Below are 22,235 nucleotides of genomic sequence, written 5' to 3'. Positions count from 1 at the left end.
TTTGAGCATTGCTATTTTAGATCAGTTTTTCTTGAAACTTGTTTAATTTAATATTTTTTAAATAAAGATTTAAATTTATTCATTTATTTTCTTTAAATAAGTGAATAGTTGTAAATTTCCTGTTAAGTTTTTCTATGCTTAATGTTTCTATTTTATAATTTTGTAACACATTATGTTATCTGTAATAAGGGGGGGAATTGAAATGTATTTATGTTAATTGTTCATCTTGCCAACATTTTTGCTTTCTTATCAATGAAATTTGTAATAGAAAACATATAAAGATTATATTTCCTCATCACAGTTTTAGATGTAGAAAGAACCATTTCATATTTTTCAAAAACTTTATTTATGCATTATGTTTATAATACAGTTTATCAAGGTATTTTGTAATGGATTGTGTCACAGATTTTCCCTTTACCACCATCATAAAGCTTGTTGCTGATAGCCATCATTTTTAGGTAGAAAACTTTTTTTATTGGCTGACCACATCTATCCACAACATTTGTATTCATTAAAAGTATGATTGACAACTATTTCATTTCATTCTATTATTTCACCATTTGTAAACTTGCTTCTGCTAGGCAATAATCTCTCTAACTCTTGCTTTGCTAGAAAATGCCTTACAGACAAATCCAGTCTTAATATGATCACAATACAGTCAAAAAAATGATAAAGAATATTTTAAGAATAATTGTTTGAATAGTAATGAAAAATCAAATATATAATAATAATAATGTTTACTGTTATTTATCATTAACAAAGATCTCTCTGCTTTTTTGTGTAAATTTTTTCTTTTGTATCTAGTCCTAAATTTTAGGCTGCCAGTAATTGTAATCAGAAACAAGAGCTTTGTATTTTGTAGGTAATATCCACTGTAAAAAGAAAAAAGAAATGCATTGTTTGAATTTGAGTTGTTAACTACTAAACTATTCAAATGAATCTTTTCATATAATTAATTAGATGTCTAACAGATATTAATTCTTAATTTACTTCCCTGGCTATTATAGAATATAACAGAGGGAAAATATGACAATTGGTCAATTTTGACTTACTTCATTTTTTGCATTTTTGACATTTTGACACTTCATAAATGCAGAAATGTAAATAAAATCTCTTGCAAAATTCTGTGTGTATGTGTCAGCATCTATTTGGCTATATATATCAGGATTTCTGGACCAAAAATATTGAAATTGGCAGGAATATTTCTATATATGGAGCATTGATGTTTTCACATTTTGGAGACTATCAAGTCAAGAGAGTAGTGAGATAGAAGTCATGCATCATATCTCAAGTAGGGACCTAGTACTTTTTGACTTATTGAGGCCCGTGTTCTATACACCCCAAGTCCAACCAACCAACAAACAATTAACAACTTACCCATACTCCAAAAATAAGGCTTTTACCTTTTTATAATAATTAATAATATAAAAATTATTTTTTAATAAAATCTCATAACAGAGCCATACCCTTAGTGATTTTTAAATTTAAATATTCTTTTTTGAGAAATAGAGTAATTTCTCATAATACAACAACATTACTCCTGTTAAACTTTTATTATTTAAATTTTATATTGTAATGTAACTGAAAATTATCAGATTTTATTCCTGGTTTTCTGAGTCATCTGTTTGAGTTTCAAGAGTCATGCAAGAGTCCTTGCCAGCTTTTTTGTTTTTATTTAATAAATATATATTTATTTACAAATTAAACAGAATGTTACCTAATTATATATATGTATTCTTATATCTTCAGAGATGGGGAAGATGTAAGACCACCCATACCACCTACAAGAGGAGTTTTAGTTGATACATTACCTTTTGGTAAATAAATTTTATAAAAGAGAAAAAGATTTATAGAAAAATTACTTAGACTATTTTTGAATAGTATTACAAATATAAATGTCTCATTTTAATTAGGTCCAAGAGGGCGGCAGCAATCATCTCAATCAATTTTTGATGGTTTTCGTGATTTTCAAGCTGAAGCAAGTATGTTGTTAATTGAATGTTATTAAAATTTACTAATCTTCTTTGAGAAAAGTAATTTTCAATATGATTTGAACATAATTAAATTTTCAGAATGGCAAGAAGAGAATCTTTCTTTGGTAGGAACCAAACTTTCCAAGAAGAGAAAAACTTTAGAAGATTTGTTCCGTCCACCTCTTGATCTAATGCATAGAGGTTCTCTGGAATCAGTAAGATGATTTATTTATATATATTACAAAAGTAGAATCTTGGATATTACAAAAAGTTTTTTTTTCAATGTTTGTATTGCTACTTGATTTCAGAGTATTGTATACAGTATTTCTCAACAAAAATAACAGTGACATTATTAATGGCCATTAGTATAGAAACATATTCTTTTATTAAACATTTTAAGCTATTTTTTCGATATCACTGGTTTTCATTTTTGATAATTTTTTTTAATCACTTGAAATAGTGTAATAATGAAAGGATATGTAAAAGGTACAGATCTGTTTAACAAAAAATGATGAAAAGTTTTAGTGGATGCTTGGCCCTGGGGAAATTTGGCAGGTGATGACATCATATTGTATTCTCATCTAAATAAGCTTAAATTAGAGGTCACGATTAAGTTTGAATTTTTTAATATGAAATTATATCTTTTATAGGCAACTAATATACATTTTAAGAGAACAGTTTGTTTCTAATGATTTGTTTTTCTGAAGGATAGTTGTTTAGTTATGGTACATCACATACCACACGCTGTCATAATGCACACTGCTTGTTTTTAAATGTCTTTAGGATCAAAGTAAAGTAAAATTGAAATAATGGTACATACAGTTTTTAAAAAATAATTCATTATAATTTAGTGAGCACTGCTTGCCATACTTGTTTTGCAGCATCGAGTGTAGTGATGTAAAGCACTGACATTTTCAACACAGTATGCTGAAATAATGGAAAAAATATTACAATGGCTTACATGCATTATTAATTGCATTAATTGCTTAATACATTTTTATTTTTCCAGCTGTTATATAAAATGGGAAAAATATGGTGATTGGTCAAAAAATGACACCCCGGATTTTTAATTTTTGGACTCTGACCTTGAAACATTGAGAAATGCAACAAAATTTGGGGATTTTTTTTCTGTATTAATAGATTTTTGTATGGGGGACACAACTTTGTTCACCCTCTTTGAAGCTTAATAACTTCTGTGTTTCTTGTCAAAAATTTCTGAAAGTTTGCAGGGAGGTTCATTTATTAAGGGGATTGATGCCATTTTGGCGATTAACCTTTCAACAGTGGAATAGTCAGGTATGGTGCTACCCCCTTAGTAGTGGAGAATAAATGTGTGAAATTTTTAGAGTGTTTTTCCACGTGTTTTTTCTCATTACTATTTTGGAAAAAGATTTTGTAAACAGTTATGTCTAGTAAACAAAAGTCTTTTTTTTTATTGTTACATAATTCATTTTTTATGTGAATTTTTTTTTGCGGTAGTTTTAGGCTAGCTTTTCGCGATACCCCCTAAAAGAATTTGATGTATATATTCGTCCCTCACCACTGCCACACAATTGCCCTTGACGAATATATTCATCGCAGAGTGGTTAAAGGATGACAGGATAAGGAGATAAAGGGGGTTGTGTGTATCTTCAGTAGGGTCAGACTTAATGACAATTTTACTTGTTATTAGCATTTACAGTTTTTTATAAAACCAATCTCTACCCTCAAAATTAAACTTTTTGCCATTTTATAATACAGTCAAACTTTCATCTAATGAATTTGCTAAATTCTGGAAAAAAGTTGTTATAGGGGAATTTTGTTGTACAGAAATTACACATTTTGGTAAATAAAGTATTATTTTTAACGTATTTTTTTTTGTTATTTTACGTAATTTAAATTAATATCAATTTAGTTTTAATTTAAATTTATATTTGTGTGTTTAAAATACTGTATTTACAACTTAGTTTAACTACATTTTTGAAAAAAAATTGTAATTTATTTGTAGCACAGAACAATTTAAAAAATATTCTTTATTCATCATATACTTCATGCTTATTATGAGCATTAAAACTGCTTTATCTACATCGATATAAATACATGTTTTCCCATAGATCTTGCATCTTTGGTTAATTTCAAAATTGATTCACAATTTGTTATTATGGTTGATAAACTACTTGCGGAAATTCCAAACTTTGTTACAATGTCTTTCTTTTTTGAACCTTTATCAACTTTTGCAACACACTAATTTTTTTAGTAATGCTTAAACACTAAATTAACAAAGTGAAGATTCTTCTGGTTATCCTCTGTCTCCTCAAGCAGCTTTCATGTGCAAGCATGGCCTGTGACGTTTCAAATGTACAGTACTGTAGGTTCATAGGAAATAAAAATCCACACTCAACTCATTTGTTATTGTAATGGTTCTTCCTACTTTTCTATTACTTTTTTGTCCTTTTTTTCTTTAACGCCCTTTTGATGACAGGATGACAGGGTAAGGAGATAAAAGGGGTTGTGTGTATCTCCAGTATCTACAAAAAAATTTCTCTTGTGTTTTGGCCCAAAACTCGCAGAAAAATTTCACTACAGTTACATACAGTTCATCACTACACCACACTGTATTGACTGACACACTATCAATCAAGGATAAGTTGGAATAATCGGGAATCGGATCGCTCCTTGATAATTTCTATACTGTGGAGAGGCTCTGTCTGAACTTCTTGTCTGATCTCAGATCTTGTCCATACCCAATCATTCTTTCCAGAGGAGTATAACGAGTATAACATCTCATCCTATTGTCAACAGTCTTGCCAAGTTCTGAGATCCAAGTGTTATCAGCTGCAAGCCTTGCCCTCCACCCCTTTTACTTTGATCTTCTCCCCAATTTAAATGTTTTTTGGGAACCAACTTCTGACCAATCAGAAAGGTGGTTGTGTACGAAGTTTTCTTTTATGTCCTCGCTGACTTGAATATGGGTGTTTGTCCACTCACGTGTTTACTTGTTTAATTGTAGCTGTTTCCATATCACTGTAAATGATTTTATGACTGGACTGCACCTGGGTCCAATTTAACAAGCCACAAGATTGTTTTGTTTTTCTCCCAAATTAATAATTTAAATTTATAAAAAATTTTATATAGAAATTCAACTTTGTTATTTAGAAGCAATTTTACATACACTGCTCTTTCAGCCAAAAATAGCTACAACCAACAGACTGCCGAAAATCTATCGGGCTAGTTTTATGCTACTTATTAGATAAATTACGTAATCAATTTGGTACTAGAGGTAAGCGTTAGGCGCCATCTCTTATTAATATTAATAATTATAAATAATTTTAATTAATTTAAATAATTTGGAACCGCTGGGAGAAAAAATCGGCCCGGAGCGGGACTCGAACCCACAACTCCTGCTTACCGTGCAGATGCGTTGCCAGTTACGCTACCCGGACCTCCGATCCGATCTCCTCTTCCAGCGTATATAATCTAACTACTTAACCATCGACGGTTATTACAACATTTATTTAATAAGTAGCATAAAACTAGCCCGATAGATTTTCGGCAGTCTGTTGGTTGTAGCTATAATTATATATCGGGTTGGAGATGTTTGTATATATATCAGCCAAAAATCATATATTTTTGGCTGAAAGAGTAGTGTGTGTAAAATATGGAGAAATTTGCTATATAGAAGTTTGTAATATGGAAGTTTGACTGTAGTTAAAAATATAAAGTTTTTTAAATAAAATATCATAACAGATCACACCACCAAATATTGGGTACGTTCGTAAAGTCAAATGAGTTAAACGCATTAGTAACAAATCATTCAAATAGTAGTAGTCTTGCCCAGTGCGCATGCTTTGCGGTGATGACATTTCGAACGAAACTCTAACGACATTCATGAAGGAAAGAGTTAGTTTACTTTGTTAAGAAAATGGCGCCCGACGATATCAATGTTTCTAAATCTACTAGAGTGTTTAAATTGTGAATTAAAAGGTGTAATGATTGAAATAACTGTCCACCCAAAGCAATCTAAGAAAAATATTTCGGATAAGGCTGCATTAGCAACATTCATATCTTTGATTTTAGAAACATCCATTTAGTTATAAACGAATTGTTCAAAAAGTCTAACTAAATAAGAATAATGATGACGTCATTCTTGTTTGACTTCACAAACATACCCAATGCCAGGAAATAGTAAAATAAATTTTTGCTGTGTACAGTGTTATTAATAGTTTTCTTTTTGAGCGCTTTCAACGAATATATTATTTTTGTCATCCTCTTTTTATTTTGCCTGAGGATGACAAAAAATATATATATATATGAGGGGGGACCCAAAAAAACCAAACTGAGAGTGCACTGCCATTTGTAGACATAGTAGAGAGTTTTCCTGTTACATGGAGTTAGTAAAGACCTTCACAAAATAGCTGTGCAAACGGTGTCAGTTTGTAGGTTTACATTTGAGCATAGTGTTGTGTTTCTCTTACTGTTATTTTGTTCCACCTACGAAGTTCTAGGAATCCTTCAACATCTCGAAACGATGAAAACGTTGAAAAAAATCCGTAAAAAAGTGTTAAGACATCTGCGAGAGAATGTGCGAAGGAAACATCCGGAACTTTGGTGATCAGGTGACTGGTTCCTTCATCATGACAACGTCCCCCCGCACACACACCCTTACAAATGACCCACTGTTTGGCCTCTTGGGGATGGCCTGTTGTTACTCACCCTCCGTATTCACCAGACCTAGCCCCGTGCGACTTTTTTCTGTTTCCGAGAATGAAGAAAAATCTAAAAGGGAAGCATTTTGATGATGTGGAGGTGGTAAAAACAGCTTTGCTAAGGGCACTGGACGATATCAAAGTTGAAGAGTTCCAGAGATGCTTCAAACAGTGGGGAAAAAGACTTCACAAGTGCATCGCATCTAATGGAGAGTACTTTGAAGGTGACTGAAAAAATTTTGTAAAAAAGTTAATAAATAAAGTTTTTATACAAAAAATCCAGTTATTTTTTTTATACCCCCCTCATATACAGTGGGTGATTGGTTAATTTAATGAACAAATCGGATAACAAACACTTTTGTGAAAGATTTTTATGTTTGGACAACGAACACCTCACAGAACAAACACAAGAAGTGACGTAAAATAATGAATACCAATTGGTCTTCCCTTGTCTTCAGACAACAATTCAAAACTTTTGGAGTGTGGGAGATGTTGACATCGACGCTTAACAGGTAGAGAGTGGGCAGATGTCTGTTGTTGCTGGGCAGTATGGATTGAACAGGTCTACAGTAGGCTGCAGTTCAATTTTATTTAAGAAAGTTGCTGTATAATCAAGAAGACTGAAGCTGCTAAAGGAATAACAAAAATCACATCTGAGAAATGAACGTCAAAGAGCTCATAATGGAACCTAAAAACTGACCTGACGACATAAGAATGCCAAGAACTCTTGAATGAAGAACACCAAGAAACTTGGTGAGATATGTTTTCTTCTGAAAAAGAGGATTAATGCTGACACCTGCTATTAAACATTTTTTTGAATAAGTGAGATAATATCAGAATGACGGTCTTAGAATGGCATCCAAACCAGGTTAAGGTTAATAGGCTTAGGGATATCTACAATTACAATGCTATTAATTAATTCTGAAAAATCCTGAAGAAGAGAGAAAAGCAATCAACATTGGACAGATTCTTTAACCCCCACAAACAGAAAAAATATGACTAATAAAAATGCAAGACTGCATATATATGTATTTTTACTATTACATATAAATAAATGTAGTAAAAAAGTATATATTTTTTATTTTTTTGGAGTCTCCAGAATGAATTAACCAAATTCCCATAAAAACCTATGGTAAATCAATAATCGGATAACGAACAAAGTCTTGGAACGGATTATGTTTGTTAACCGATCATCCACTGTAGATATATATATATATTTGTTGAAAGCGCTTGAAAAGAAAACTATTAATAATGCCGTAAACAGTGAAAATTTATTTTACTACTACTATTACTTGGCGTAAGTATAATACTAAAACTATATTGCCAGGAAAGTTAATCACTTCATTGCTGGATTTTTTTTTCTGAGAAATGATAAAACCAATGCAAAAAATCTTATCATAAAGCATGGTATCATTAAGAAAGTAGCAATTTTTTCAGAATTTTTTGACTAATTGTTTCATAAGTTTTTTTCATTTTAAAGTGCTTGTTGTCTCACAGAAGCTGTGACTGCTGTGTGGTTAAAGAAATCTTGTTAATGTAGCAAATAATTTTTTGACGGATGTTTTGTATCTACTTAAATAAGCCATTGACCCACTGTTTGTATATCTGTAAGCCATCACGGAATGACTAGAACACCCACTAGGGGCGTCCTAGTGATGATTTTCAGCTATTATTTAAATTAAAAGTATAATTTATTTATAACAATATAATTCAGTATATTATTATTTTTATTTGTAATAGGAATTTATTATTTGTACCATGGAATGACTCCGCTGCTGCTAGAATGCTCATTAGGGGTGTCCTGGGCTGCTAGTTCTGTAATAAATTATTAATGTCAAAAATGAACATTATGAATTATAACTTGTTTATCAGTTTTATTAATCATAAATTACTTCTTTTTAATCATGTCTGATTAAAAAGAAGTAAAGGTATTAGTTAACAGGGATAAAAAGACTATAGTGTAATATTTTGCTATTTTCCTTTATATTTATTTTCATTTTACAGTAGAGTCTTGAAAACTTGGCCTAATGTGGACCGAAGGGTGGCTGAGTTTGTGAAAATGCCGGGTTATCGGGAATGGGGTTAAAAAAATAAGTATGAGTGTTTCCTCAGAAAATACTGTACTGTACTTGTATGTATTGTTTACTTGAGAATACAACAGAGAATAAACTGCCCAATACCCTTTAACAAAGGAAAAGTACGTCCTTTATGAAGGCATAGAGCCTTTACTACATGAAAATGAAAATTAATGAATACACTGTGTACAGTAATTTACGTGATAAGACAGACCTCAGAAAAATACTTTGAGGCATAAAGCTGTCTATAATAAAAATTAATTAACTAAGGATTTTTTTGCCCTTCCAGGGTGTGGCCGAGTTATCCGGACTGCCGAGTTATCGAGTGCCAAGTTTTCGAGTCTCTACTGTATTAGTTTTATTTATTCAATATTATACTTATATTCATGATTAGATTAGATATTTAACTATAAATGTGGGTTTCATTGAAAAGAAATTGTCTTTGACAAGAATTTGTATTTGATCTTTAATATGTGTGTTTTAGAAATTATTGTACAAATATTGACACACATGAAATAAAAAAATTTATATATATTGCACAATTTTATAAATTACTAGATATGTCTGGTCATATGTTGCTGTGGCTCAAAATGTATTTATTAGAAATGTATAACACTCCCCATGGGGGGGGGAAATTTCGAAAAATCCCTTTTTAGTGTACATTCTCTTGACGAACCCTATTAAAACGCACTCAAAAACACAAAAAACCACATCTGAAATAGTATAATAGAAGCCTAGTTCTTCATGGTAAGCCTTAATTTGTCCCTCTCCCTATGGGAGAGGAATTTTGACATCTGTATAATACAAAAACATATGCATATTTGAATGCAACGTTGTTTCAAACTTTCAAAGAATTGGTGAAAAACTTTTGGAGATTTAAGATTTTGAACAAATGAACATTTACATTTTTATTTATATAGATTTATTATTTTTTATATTATAATAATAATTTTAAAAAAAATAGTATTATTGTTGCTGAAAATTATACATACTAATTTAAAACAAAGAAATACAATAAATATTTTAAAAACATTATTTTTTAGGCAAGAGAACTTGGACGAACTACCAATCGATGGCTTATGGTGAACATACAAAATGTCCAAGAATTTGCCTGCCAGGTATTAAATAGAGATGTTTGGAGTAATGCTGCAGTGAAGAGTATTATTTCAGAACATTTTGTATTTTGGCAAGTAAGTAATTTTTTAAAGTTAATTTTAAATTAGCTTCATTTTTTAATAAGATAGTTAAAAAATTTACAGATATGTACTGTACATAATGGTGAATAGAGAAATAATGGTTCTATTCAAATTTAACTTTTTTGTTGGAAAATTATGTGATTTATTATATAAATCTTTAAAATTTGTTTATCTTTGACTTGTTTTAGTTAATAATGATATACAGTAGTGCATCAATTATCTGAAACAATTCAAGACTGGTATTGTTCAGATAAGTGATTTTTCGGATAACTGATCATTTATGAAAAAAATATATTAAACACAAAACTGTACTGTATATATTTTGTATCACACATCTTACAAACACATATCTTGCATAAAGTAGTACATTAAATACTTTATGCAAGCCTACAGTTTTTTAGGCCTACAGTTTAGGTTTGCTGGGAGGGGAAGAGTACTGCAATGCCACAGCACTAGCGGAAATTTGAATTTGCCGACAAATGCTTTTGGTTAACCAATGTTTCGGTTGATCAGTATTCGTATAATTGATGCTCATCTGTATTATCATCATTAATTGTTATAGTTTAGTAATTATATACTTTTAATATTATGATTAAATTAAACATTCCTTTTCATTCAGCCAGTATTAATATTTCAANAACAGAGAATAAACTGCCCAAATACCCTTAAACAAAGGAAAAGTACGTCCTTTATGAAGGCATAGAGCCTTTACTACATGAAAATGAAAATTAATGAATACACTGTGTACAGTAATTTACGTGATAAGACAGACCTCAGAAAAATACTTTGAGGCATAAAGCTGTCTATAATAAAAATTAATTAACTAAGGATTTTTTTGCCCTTCCAGGGTGTGGCCGAGTTATCCGGACTGCCGAGTTATCGAGTGCCAAGTTTTCGAGTCTCTACTGTATTAGTTTTATTTATTCAATATTATACTTATATTCATGATTAGATTAGATATTTAACTATAAATGTGGGTTTCATTGAAAAGAAATTGTCTTTGACAAGAATTTGTATTTGATCTTTAATATGTGTGTTTTAGAAATTATTGTACAAATATTGACACACATGAAATAAAAAATTTATATATATTGCACAATTTTATAAATTACTAGATATGTCTGGTCATATGTTGCTGTGGCTCAAAATGTATTTATTAGAAATGTATAACACTCCCCATGGGGGGGGGAAATTTCGAAAAATCCCTTTTTAGTGTACATTCTCTTGACGAACCCTATTAAAACGCACTCAAAAACACAAAAAACCACATCTGAAATAGTATAATAGAAGCCTAGTTCTTCATGGTAAGCCTTAATTTGTCCCTCTCCCTATGGGAGAGGAATTTTGACATCTGTATAATACAAAAACATATGCATATTTGAATGCAACGTTGTTTCAAACTTTCAAAGAATTGGTGAAAAACTTTTGGAGATTTAAGATTTTGAACAAATGAACATTTACATTTTTATTTATATAGATTTATTATTTTTTATATTATAATAATAATTTTAAAAAAAATAGTATTATTGTTGCTGAAAATTATACATACTAATTTAAAACAAAGAAATACAATAAATATTTTAAAAACATTATTTTTTAGGCAAGAGAACTTGGACGAACTACCAATCGATGGCTTATGGTGAACATACAAAATGTCCAAGAATTTGCCTGCCAGGTATTAAATAGAGATGTTTGGAGTAATGCTGCAGTGAAGAGTATTATTTCAGAACATTTTGTATTTTGGCAAGTAAGTAATTTTTTAAAGTTAATTTTAAATTAGCTTCATTTTTTAATAAGATAGTTAAAAAATTTACAGATATGTACTGTACATAATGGTGAATAGAGAAATAATGGTTCTATTCAAATTTAACTTTTTTGTTGGAAAATTATGTGATTTATTATATAAATCTTTAAAATTTGTTTATCTTTGACTTGTTTTAGTTAATAATGATATACAGTAGTGCATCAATTATCTGAAACAATTCAAGACTGGTATTGTTCAGATAAGTGATTTTTCGGATAACTGATCATTTATGAAAAAAATATATTAAACACAAAACTGTACTGTATATATTTTGTATCACACATCTTACAAACACATATCTTGCATAAAGTAGTACATTAAATACTTTATGCAAGCCTACAGTTTTTTAGGCCTACAGTTTAGGTTTGCTGGGAGGGGAAGAGTACTGCAATGCCACAGCACTAGCGGAAATTTGAATTTGCCGACAAATGCTTTTGGTTAACCAATGTTTCGGTTGATCAGTATTCGTATAATTGATGCTCATCTGTATTATCATCATTAATTGTTATAGTTTAGTAATTATATACTTTTAATATTATGATTAAATTAAACATTCCTTTTCATTCAGCCAGTATTAATATTTCAAAACACCCAAATTAGTTTGAGTAATATATCATTTATTTTTGGAAGAAAAATGTTGAAATATTACATTATTATTTAAAACAAATTTCTTGTAGCTAAAAATAGCAAATTTGCAGAATTGATAACTGATATTTTTATGAAAAAATTAAACTGCTTTGAGAAAAATGCTTTTATTTTTTGAACATTTGATTATTTTTTTTATGATGAACTACTTTTCATTTGAAATAAAATCAAAACAAAAAATAAAGTTTTGTTAGATGTTGGAGGTTATCGTTTTTCAAAAAATTATAAAATATTCTTTAAAATATAAATTTTTTATTTAATTTTATATAAATAAAATTCTTCAAATATTGTGAATCTTGATCTGATGAAATGAAAATTTTGTATTTAGGTTTATTGTGAAAGTGAAGATGGTCAGAGGTATATACAGTTTTATAATGTCACTGAATATCCTTACATTGCAATTTTAGATCCTAGAACTGGTAAGCTATTATTAATTAAGAATATATATAACTAATTAAATAATAATATAATTAAATAACTTTGATATTCAAAGTTTTAAATTTTTTGTAATAGTCTGTTTTAAAATAAAATAAATATTTTAATTCCATTTCTAAAATATTTTATATTTCATTATTTATTAAAATTCATTAATTTTCTAAAAAAATGAAATAAATTCTGTAGCAAATAAAATTAAAAGCAAGCAAAAGAATAAAATATAAACAAATTAATCAAGGTTTTAATAAATACATGATTTTAGGTGAAAAGCTTGTTGTATGGAACAATATTGACTCTGTTTCGTTTTGTGATTTAGGTATGTATTATAATTAAACAAATAACGTAATATACGTTTTTAATTTTTAAATGTTTTTTTATAGTTACTGAATTCCTTAGTCACCAACCCTCTCCTGATGGTACAAGTTCAAATAAAAAATTAAAAGTGGTAATATAATTACAATTATTATTTATTTATTTACTTATTTTAATTGCTAAGTATTAAATATAAATGTTATTGTATATTGTTTTAATTAGTATTAATTTTGCAGGAAAGTATTGTAGATAAGAGTGAAGAACAACAACTTAAAGCTGCAATAGAAGCTTCTTTAAATGAAACAGTTTCAAAATTATCTGGAAAAGGATCAGATTTATCAGATGATGATGATACTGATGTAGAAACATTTGAATCTGATTCTGAAAGTAGTCTACCAAATAATCACGATTCCAAAAATAAACATATCAAAGAAAATTCAAAGCATTGTGAAAATAATGAAAATGTTAATGATAAATCAGCTTCTAACTGGAAAATGTACTTAGGAAGTAATGAAGGTAATTTTTTTATCTTATTTTCTACAATTAATATATTTATAACTACAGTAAATCTAAAAAATAAAAATAAATGCAGAGTATAAGTTCAAAGCTATTTCTTTAATTGAAAAGATTACCAACAATAGTTTTGATTTAAATGAAATAGAATTGAGATCTTAGAGAAAATGATGTTTCATCATAACAAAATAACAATTATAATTTTATGAAGAATTTTTGCTAAAAATTTTAACATTCTTTGTATCTATGTTAATATTAAACTTCCAAAATATTGACAATTTTATTTCAGTTAAAAATTTAAGAAACTTTGTAGTATTCTTGTTATTGAAATAGCATAGTTTATAATTTTTATGTTAATTTTTGAAGTTGTGTTATCAGAATTAATTAAATTACCAGGGATTCCTATATGTAGCTATCAGAATGTTTTTAGCAGGTCATTTCTAGTATGTATTAAATACTAGCAGACCCCGCCACCCGTTGTTGTGGCTCAAAATGTATCTATTATAAATGTATAACACTTCCCCCGTGGGGGGGATTTTTTGAAAAATCCCTTCTTAGTGTACATTCTCTTGACTTACCCTATTAAAACACAAAAAACCGCATCTAAAATAGTATAATAGAAGCCAAGTTCTTCATGGTAAGCCTTAATCCTGTCCCTCTACCCCGCGGGGAATATCGAAAAATCTGTTTTTAGTATATATTCTGTTGACATACCCTATTAAAATGCAATCAAAAATGCAAAAAAAAAAAACGCATCTAAAATAGTATAAATAGAAGCAGAGTTCTTTACGGTAAGCCTTAATCCTAACCATCTCTCCCCAGTTGGAGGAATTTTGACACGTATATTATATAAAAACACATGCGTATTTCGAATGCAGCATTGTGTCAAAATTTCAAAGGAATCGGTAGGAACAAACGAACATTACATTTTATTTATATAGATAGATAGATGATCTGCTTTAGTTATTTTCACAGAAAAGCAAACTTAGGGCGTCGTACTCGTAGTGCCATCTGTTGGACATAAAAGCCTTAACGTAGATTATATCTTTTAATTTATATGAATATTTAACAGAATAATATACAGCCTATGTCCACCCTGAAGTTCCATTCTAAATATTGGTGAAAGAATTTTTGAAATCGGATGAGTAGTTTCGGAGATTACCCGCTACATCCAAAATTACTTACAAACATTACCTCTTTATAATATTAGTATAGATATACATATATACAATCACCCAATTTATTTTCATAGATATAATGTATATTTGATTAATATTTTGCAATTAGAATTTACAATGAATTATTTAGTGTATTAGGTTGTTTGGAAAGTAAATTTGTTTTTTTTTTACCACTAGACGGATTAGTCAGACTTTTCCCACCATTTTCATTCTAAATCGTATTATCATTATATATTTTGACAGCTAGCATTTTAAGGCTTATTTGTGAAAAATTTTGTTTGATTTTGTGCAATTGTTTATTTTTTGTGTCCCATCAAATATGGAAGATTGAAAGCATATTTCGGCATATTTTGCTCTTTTATTATTGAAAAGGTAAGAATGCTGTTCAAGCGAGAAAAAAATTGTGTGACGTATATGTATTGACAGAATGACAGTGCCAAAACTGGTTTACAAAATTTCATTCTGGCAATTTCAATATTGAAGATGCACCACGTTCTGGATGACCAGTTGAAGCCAATGAAAACAAAATAAAGGTACTGATTGAAGCAAACTGCCAAATAACAACATGTGAAATCACTAAGATATTAAATTTGTCAAATTGAACTGTTTATGATTACTTGAAACAAATTGGTTTTATTTCAAAGCTTGATATATGGGTTCCACATGTTCTTAAAGAGAGATGCTCTCTTTGGTGGGATTTTAAGAATTTTTTTTTTTTTTGGAGCTTTTGCTAGACAATTTAACAATTGATTCGAAAGTGTACTGCCATCGAGTAAACAAATTGAGTAATATCATTAAACAGAAAAGGTGGCTAGAATTGATCAACAAAACAGGTGTAGTGTTTTACTACGATAATGTCAAATTTTGCACAAGTTTGGTAACTTGTCAGAAACTGTTATAACTTAGATGGGATGTGCTATCACATCAACCATATTTGCCAGATCCAGCACACTCAGATTATAAACTGTAAGACATTTACTTGAAATGACAATGTCAAAAATCACTTGGATCAGTTTTTTGTAAGCAACGATCACAACTTTTATGAATGTGAAATCATGCTACTACCAGAAACGATGACAACAGGTATTTGACCAAAATGGTTGATATATAATTCAATAAAATATTTATTTGTTATAAGAATATTGTGTTTTTTTTCCACGGGAAAAAAAACGAACTTACTTTCCGAACAACCCAATAAAAACTTTTAACTATTCATTAGAATTAAAATTAATGTATTTAGTGAGAATGAAAATATTTTATTTTGAAAAGTTTTCTAAGAAAATATTTTTTAAAAATTTAGGAGAGAGAAAAGTTTCAAATAGGATGAAGCTTCTCACAAACTATATTAAGATAACAGAAAAAAATATTTCATTTTTCATAATTTTTCTGTTTTATTTAAAATTAATTTAAATATATTTACTGAGTTATCTAAATTGAAATCTATTATTTCATGTGGTAGCTATACAGTAATACCTCGACTTATGCTACCCCGACTTACGCGAACCCGGAGTTACACAATTTTCAAATCTTGTCGATTCGTCTTTTGTTTGAGCGCCAAGCAACTCTCGATTACTCAATCCCCCCCACACTATTGTTCGGCTTACGTGTTCAGACGTGTCACACGGAATCGACACATAGCCACAATTTATTTTGTGTTGTTCATTTCTGTGTTTGTTATATCTACGGAGACTTGAGAGACTCTATGTGGTGATTTCTTCTAACCGCAAATGAATCAAAAGACAAGATAAGATTAAGGAGAACATTTATTAGCTTACATACATCAGACTTGGGTTTTACACAAATTGCGAAATTATACCCCAACTTACGCAAATTTGACTTACGCGGTTATCGCTCGGTCCCACCTATCGCATAAGTTTGGGGTATCACTGTATAGATATGTATAAAAAATATATATATATATATTTTTTATATATATCCCTACAGTGATTTTGAGGGGAGAAAAATATATATATATATTTTTTCCCCTCAAAATTTTCTTCAAATAAAAACATTGTAATTTGACTGACTTAAAATCAGGAAGAGTTTTTGTTTACAAGACAATAAACAATTAATGACTTGTAGCAGCAACAGCAAATTTTACAAGAAGCCAATGTTAATCAGTGTAAGCTGAAATAATTTACAGCCAGTTTCTTAAATTTAATATGTTTATTTTTGCATTTTTGGATCAAATAATAAAATACACATAAAAAAGCACTTTTGGAATGCCAAGAATATTTTATGTTGTTAGAAAAAAGACAAAATGAAGAAATTAAACATATAATTGTAGTTTTTGATATAATGCTTACAATTTCACAGTTTTAGAATAAAAACATATTTGTTTTTGTGACATAACTCGTTTGTTTTTTTTAATGCACTCTCTAGAGAGGGTTGTATAACTTAAAGTGACATGCCGGTATTCCCTCTGATAAACTGGCATCTCAGTTTTTACCATATGAAATATCTGATTTCATGTTCTCCCCAGATAGACCAGCATGCCGGTCATTCCATGAAAATACGGTATTCATTATTAATTTATTTTTTAACTTCTCTTCCTGTAGATGCAATAAACATAAGACATGATAAATATGTCTGTAATGTCTTGCTTTGAATTATTTTCTCTCTCTGTTCTGCAAAATAAATCAAATATTGAATATGAAATGTGACTTACACAGGACATGTGGCATATCCTGATGTAAGTCAGTGTCATAATCATATACTCAACCGTATCATCAAAGCAAGAATTTCATGTGTAAATACTGGCAAAAGAATTTATGGTATAAGAATTAATTTTAAATTTTTTTCATTTTACTAATTACTATTCTAACAGAATCAAACCGTTCATTAAATCTGATTAAAACTTTCCTTTTGTAAGTTTATTTTGATTAAGATATTTAATGTATGATAAATGACTTGGAATTTATAAAATTTATTTGTAGTTATTTATAATAGATGTATAAATAATACTGAAATATATAAATAAATCTAATAATACACTCAAACCAAATTAATAGTCATGTTTATTTTTTGCACTTACTTCAGATACTACTGATCAAAACAGCATGAAATTTAATGTACAAGCAGAAAATATTGTATTCTTTATGCAACAAAACAATTTACAAAAGCAAAAATTTGATCTAAATTACGTTAAACTAAAAACAAGAAAGTGCTGAGCATTGTTATAAATTTTTTTCACAGAAAAAGGCTAATGTGTGTGGTTGCCTCCTCCATGCATGCACACTGCACAGTGATTGCTCATGCTGGTTATAACCTTAGCTTTGTTAGGAGCAAATCCCCCATTCTTGAACACGAGTAACTTGAAGCTCCTGGAGTGTTCTTGATGAAGGCTGACAAGATGCAACTCATCTCCTGCTCTGAAGTATTCCACATGTTCTTTGGTATTGTGAACCGGAGATCTTGATAGCCATTCCATGTGATGAATATCTTCACTGTCAAGAAAATCATTGACAAGTGAAATCCTATGCGTGGGCATTATCATTCATGAAAATGAAATTGTACTAACAGCATTTTGGAAAATCTTACTTGGGGTTCCAAAACACTCTCTCTCTCTATCTTATTGCAGTAATGGTAAACCTTACCAATTACAGAGATCAGTGTGGCCATTAAGCATAATGCCACCCCAAACTCATCTCTTTCTACAATATTCATGGGATGGTATCAGATTTCTTGCTTTCTCCAGATTTAATCTAATGAGAATCATTCTGTACACTTTCTGAACATGTTATCATAAAAATTGTCCTCATTCATTCAAAGTCCAATGTCAATGTTCTAGAAACCATCTTAAAAGGTTTCTATGCACAGGAATGCAACATACTGTGGATGTCTGCCAAAAAGACCATTTGCCTGAAGCATTCTTCTGTAGATAGATTGTTGTGAAACTTTAATACCAGTGGCCACCACAGGTCTAGGCATTCTTCTGTTACAATACACTGTTAACATTGAATAGCAGTCCTATTGAGGGGTAGTAACTCTTAGATGTCTACTTCTTCATTGATGTCCAGCATCATCTGTTTTAAAAAACAGATGATGCTGGACATCAATGAAGTGAAGTGTGTCATATCCAGGCCTAAAGCGTGGTTATGACACTTCGCTTATTCAGAGTCCTAGACATACCTGTTTGCAAATGGACTGCTTCTAGCCTTCCGATAATGCCTCTTTTCATAAAATTGTTTGTATGGCATCTTTCTGGAATTATCATTGTCAGTAAAACAGTAAAAGACTGTTCTTGATGGTTAAATTGCAACAGAATCAATGCCTTGCTACTTCTATATTTATGGAGCCTGCATGTTTTGCATAAACTTTGGCTTTTTAATGGAACATTTAACTACATCCTGGGTGTTTTTATTGTCTGAAAATATAATAAATTTTCTGCTGTTTTTGCTCTATGAATTGGGCCATTAGGTTATTCTACACTCATGTTTAAAAAATAAGCATATATCTATACATCTGTAGCTTTATACAAACCACTTTTTATTGATGGAATGTACTGTATATTTCTGTGAAAAAGTGTTTAAATTGAAATTTTTCTAAGAACAATCCATTCATCTTTAGCAAGTGAAATTTAATAATTTTTTGAGTTTCAATTCACTTACATTCAAGAAAATTAATTATTTTCAATTTTATGGCCTCTCTTTTCTTTTGAAAGGTTAAAACTAGTAATAATTAATACACTTTCTTTTCAATGATTTTTAAAAATTTTCATAAATGAATGTTCTTCACAATTAAGATTATTGATGGTTTATAATGAAACTCAAATTATTGTTATTTTGTTATGTTACTTGCTATTATATAACTAATAAGAAAAATGTTTTGAATTGTGTCTGCATTTGTTGAATTAAGTGTTAATATGAAACCAATTCCAAAAAATGCTTTTCTTTGCAGCTGATTGATTTTATCAACATTCAAGTAAAGCACAGAGTATATATAGCCAATATATATTCCTATTCATTTGTGTTTAAACAAATTCAGTCCGTACAAAAAATATTTTGTGGTCAATCATTTATAAAATCAGAAATTTAACAATAAATTTGTAAATGATGGTATAATGTGTAATTGTAAATAAATTTAAAGTAATGTATGTGTAGATTTACTAAAAAATTTAAATTTTTCTGCATTATCTGTTTTGTTATCTCCTTTATTATTATGTTGTAATTATATATATCATGTTTTTAGCTCCAATAAAGTTTAACTAAAATTCAACTTCTTGATGCACTTACTACTTGATAAATGTGCAGAAAGAATTTTATGTATTTCAATTGACAATTGAAAAAACTTTAACTCAAAAATAGGGAACATTTTAAATCATACAATCAGCTTGAAAATTATTTTTTTAAATTCCAAATTATTAACAAAAATTTTGATTTAAAAATATTAATTAACATATTTTTCTGTAAAGAAGTACTTACATAGGTATTGATTCATAATGCTTGAGAACCCACTTGAAAATCTCTTATCTTCCATACAGGAATTTTTCTTTCACAGTTAAACTTGTGATATTGAAGGAGTAATAGAAAATTGTTTAAATTTAATAGAAATTTTCTATCACTCATCCAATATATTTGATCCCAAAATAATTTTTGACGATTAGAAATCAAGTCAAAATTTTAATGATATCCTAATTATTAGAAATGTTTAGAAAATTACAGATAATTAAAGAATTTTATTGATTTTTAAACAAAATTTAATATCAATTTGTTTTTTTAAATATTATGCTTGGTTAATTTTTATTTTGAAGATTTTGTAGAGATTTATTTTATATTTTTATTTCTTTAAATAACATAATTTAAAATATATTATTATTCTGTTTGTAAACAAGTCAACACATAAACGATGCTATTTTATAACATTTATTTTATTCATTATTTTAAAAATGTAATTTAAGTTTATTAATAATTTAATTATTTAAAATAATTTTTTTTATTTTAAACGTTTGAAAATATTTTTTTAAAATAAATTCAATCATAAAAAGTCCCTTTAACTTTTTTTTTCTAAATAAAATTTCTACAGATCCAAAGTCAGAATTGATAATACGTTTTCCCGATGGTAGGCGTCAACACATAACATTTCCTTGTTCCTCTCAGTTACAGGTTGGTCAAACAAAATTGATTTTATTAATTTAATAACCATGTTAATGTAGCAATATTTTGTATTAAAGTTAACCAGAATTTCATTTTGTGTCCTAGGCGCTACTGTTATATGCCGTATCTTCCGGTTATCCTGCCGAAACTTATGAATTAGTTACACATTTTCCACGAAGAAGGCTCTGTACTCTCGACAAAGAGCAAACACTGAAAGAAGCAGGACTTTTTCCCAGGGAGACGATATTTATCCAATTAAAAAATGATTAGCCGATTGATTTATTATTATTTTACCCACAAATTAACAGCTTTTTACAGATAAGAGAAACAAACTGTGCCAACAAAACAGTAATACATCCAGTTACAATGAAAGACAGTAGTTGTTCAGTATTAAATTTATTTTATACTGAGGTTTCGTTGTGGTTATATATACATATATATTCCCCTTTTCAAATGGCAAGTTTTGCCTATGCAGGCTTTAATATATTTCAACAAGATACGCAACACCAGCGTAATTTTTCAAGTTTTATTCACGTTAATTTTTTAATATTCACAGTACAATATTTTATACACGAGGTGCATTTTTTCACCATAAAACTTTTGCTCACGATTTGGTGTTCGACGGGACACCGAAATATTTTGTACCGCGATTCATCGTATATAATTACAATTACATAATTAAAACTGCCGAATACCAAGGATGTAAATAGTTAATTTCATGTTTGATCCTCTTCATATGTAAATTCCTAAGAATCATATTCATGTGCAATAAAATATAATTTTCAATACGTTTTATTTTGCTTACGTAACGTTATAAGGTCATAATTTTTGAAGTTTTTAGTAAATTTTCGGTGGTTAATTGAGATTTTTCGTTAGTTTCGGAGAATGTTAGCTGTGAAAGTTCGGTCTTGAAATTATGAAAATAAAAATGGAATAACTCTCGATTTATTTGGATTTATAGTTTTAATCAATTACTTAAAAATAATAGAATTTGTAAACATTAAAAATTTAATTTTGATGGAAGTAAAGCAACCATATTTCCCAACTTGAAAGCTGCATATTTTAATTAAAACTGAATGATTGTTCGAAAATACAGGATGTTTATAAATTAATGGTGCTGTTTTAAAAATTAATAATAATACTATTTATTACCTTATATGGGCAAACCATATAAGGTAATAAATAGTATTATTTATTACCTTATATGGTTTGCCCATATAATCCATAACGGTTTGGTTAAGATATGAAAACGCAACACTTGGGCGATCTGCCTAGGGGTGCCTTCTGGGAGGTCTTTTTAAGGGTAACTGACCCCTATTCAGGC

The 22,235-nt window shown here is 29.1% G+C and overlaps 1 protein-coding gene across 2 annotated transcripts in view; it reads left to right on the top strand.

The window, feature by feature from the left end:
- Positions 1 to 21,321, top strand: part of LOC111627104 (UBX domain-containing protein 7-like) — a 33,935-nt gene extending 12,614 nt beyond the window's left edge. Inside the window, exons 3-12 of one of the 2 annotated variants that reach the window (XM_023370661.1) lie at positions 1,750 to 1,817; positions 1,914 to 1,982; positions 2,073 to 2,188; positions 9,777 to 9,923; positions 12,707 to 12,797; positions 13,076 to 13,129; positions 13,194 to 13,255; positions 13,362 to 13,641; positions 20,841 to 20,920; positions 21,017 to 21,321. In XM_023370661.1, the coding sequence (XP_023226429.1) occupies positions 1,750 to 1,817; positions 1,914 to 1,982; positions 2,073 to 2,188; positions 9,777 to 9,923; positions 12,707 to 12,797; positions 13,076 to 13,129; positions 13,194 to 13,255; positions 13,362 to 13,641; positions 20,841 to 20,920; positions 21,017 to 21,181 (1,132 nt within the window). In that variant the 3' untranslated portion in view covers positions 21,182 to 21,321. Of the gene's footprint in view, positions 1 to 1,749; positions 1,818 to 1,913; positions 1,983 to 2,072; positions 2,189 to 9,776; positions 9,924 to 12,706; positions 12,798 to 13,075; positions 13,130 to 13,193; positions 13,259 to 13,361; positions 13,642 to 20,840; positions 20,921 to 21,016 lie in introns of both variants that reach the window. The other variant, XM_023370660.1, reaches the window with a different exon arrangement.
- Positions 21,322 to 22,235: the final 914 nt, after the last annotated feature.

The sequence above is a fragment of the Centruroides sculpturatus genome, unplaced genomic scaffold (assembly GCF_000671375.1).
Source record: "Centruroides sculpturatus isolate CEXI.00-Female unplaced genomic scaffold, Cexi_2.0 scaffold334, whole genome shotgun sequence".
NCBI lineage: Eukaryota > Metazoa > Arthropoda > Arachnida > Scorpiones > Buthidae > Centruroides > Centruroides sculpturatus.
The sequence above is the reverse complement of the archived record's forward strand: the minus strand, read 5'-3'. Positions and strand labels throughout refer to the sequence as shown.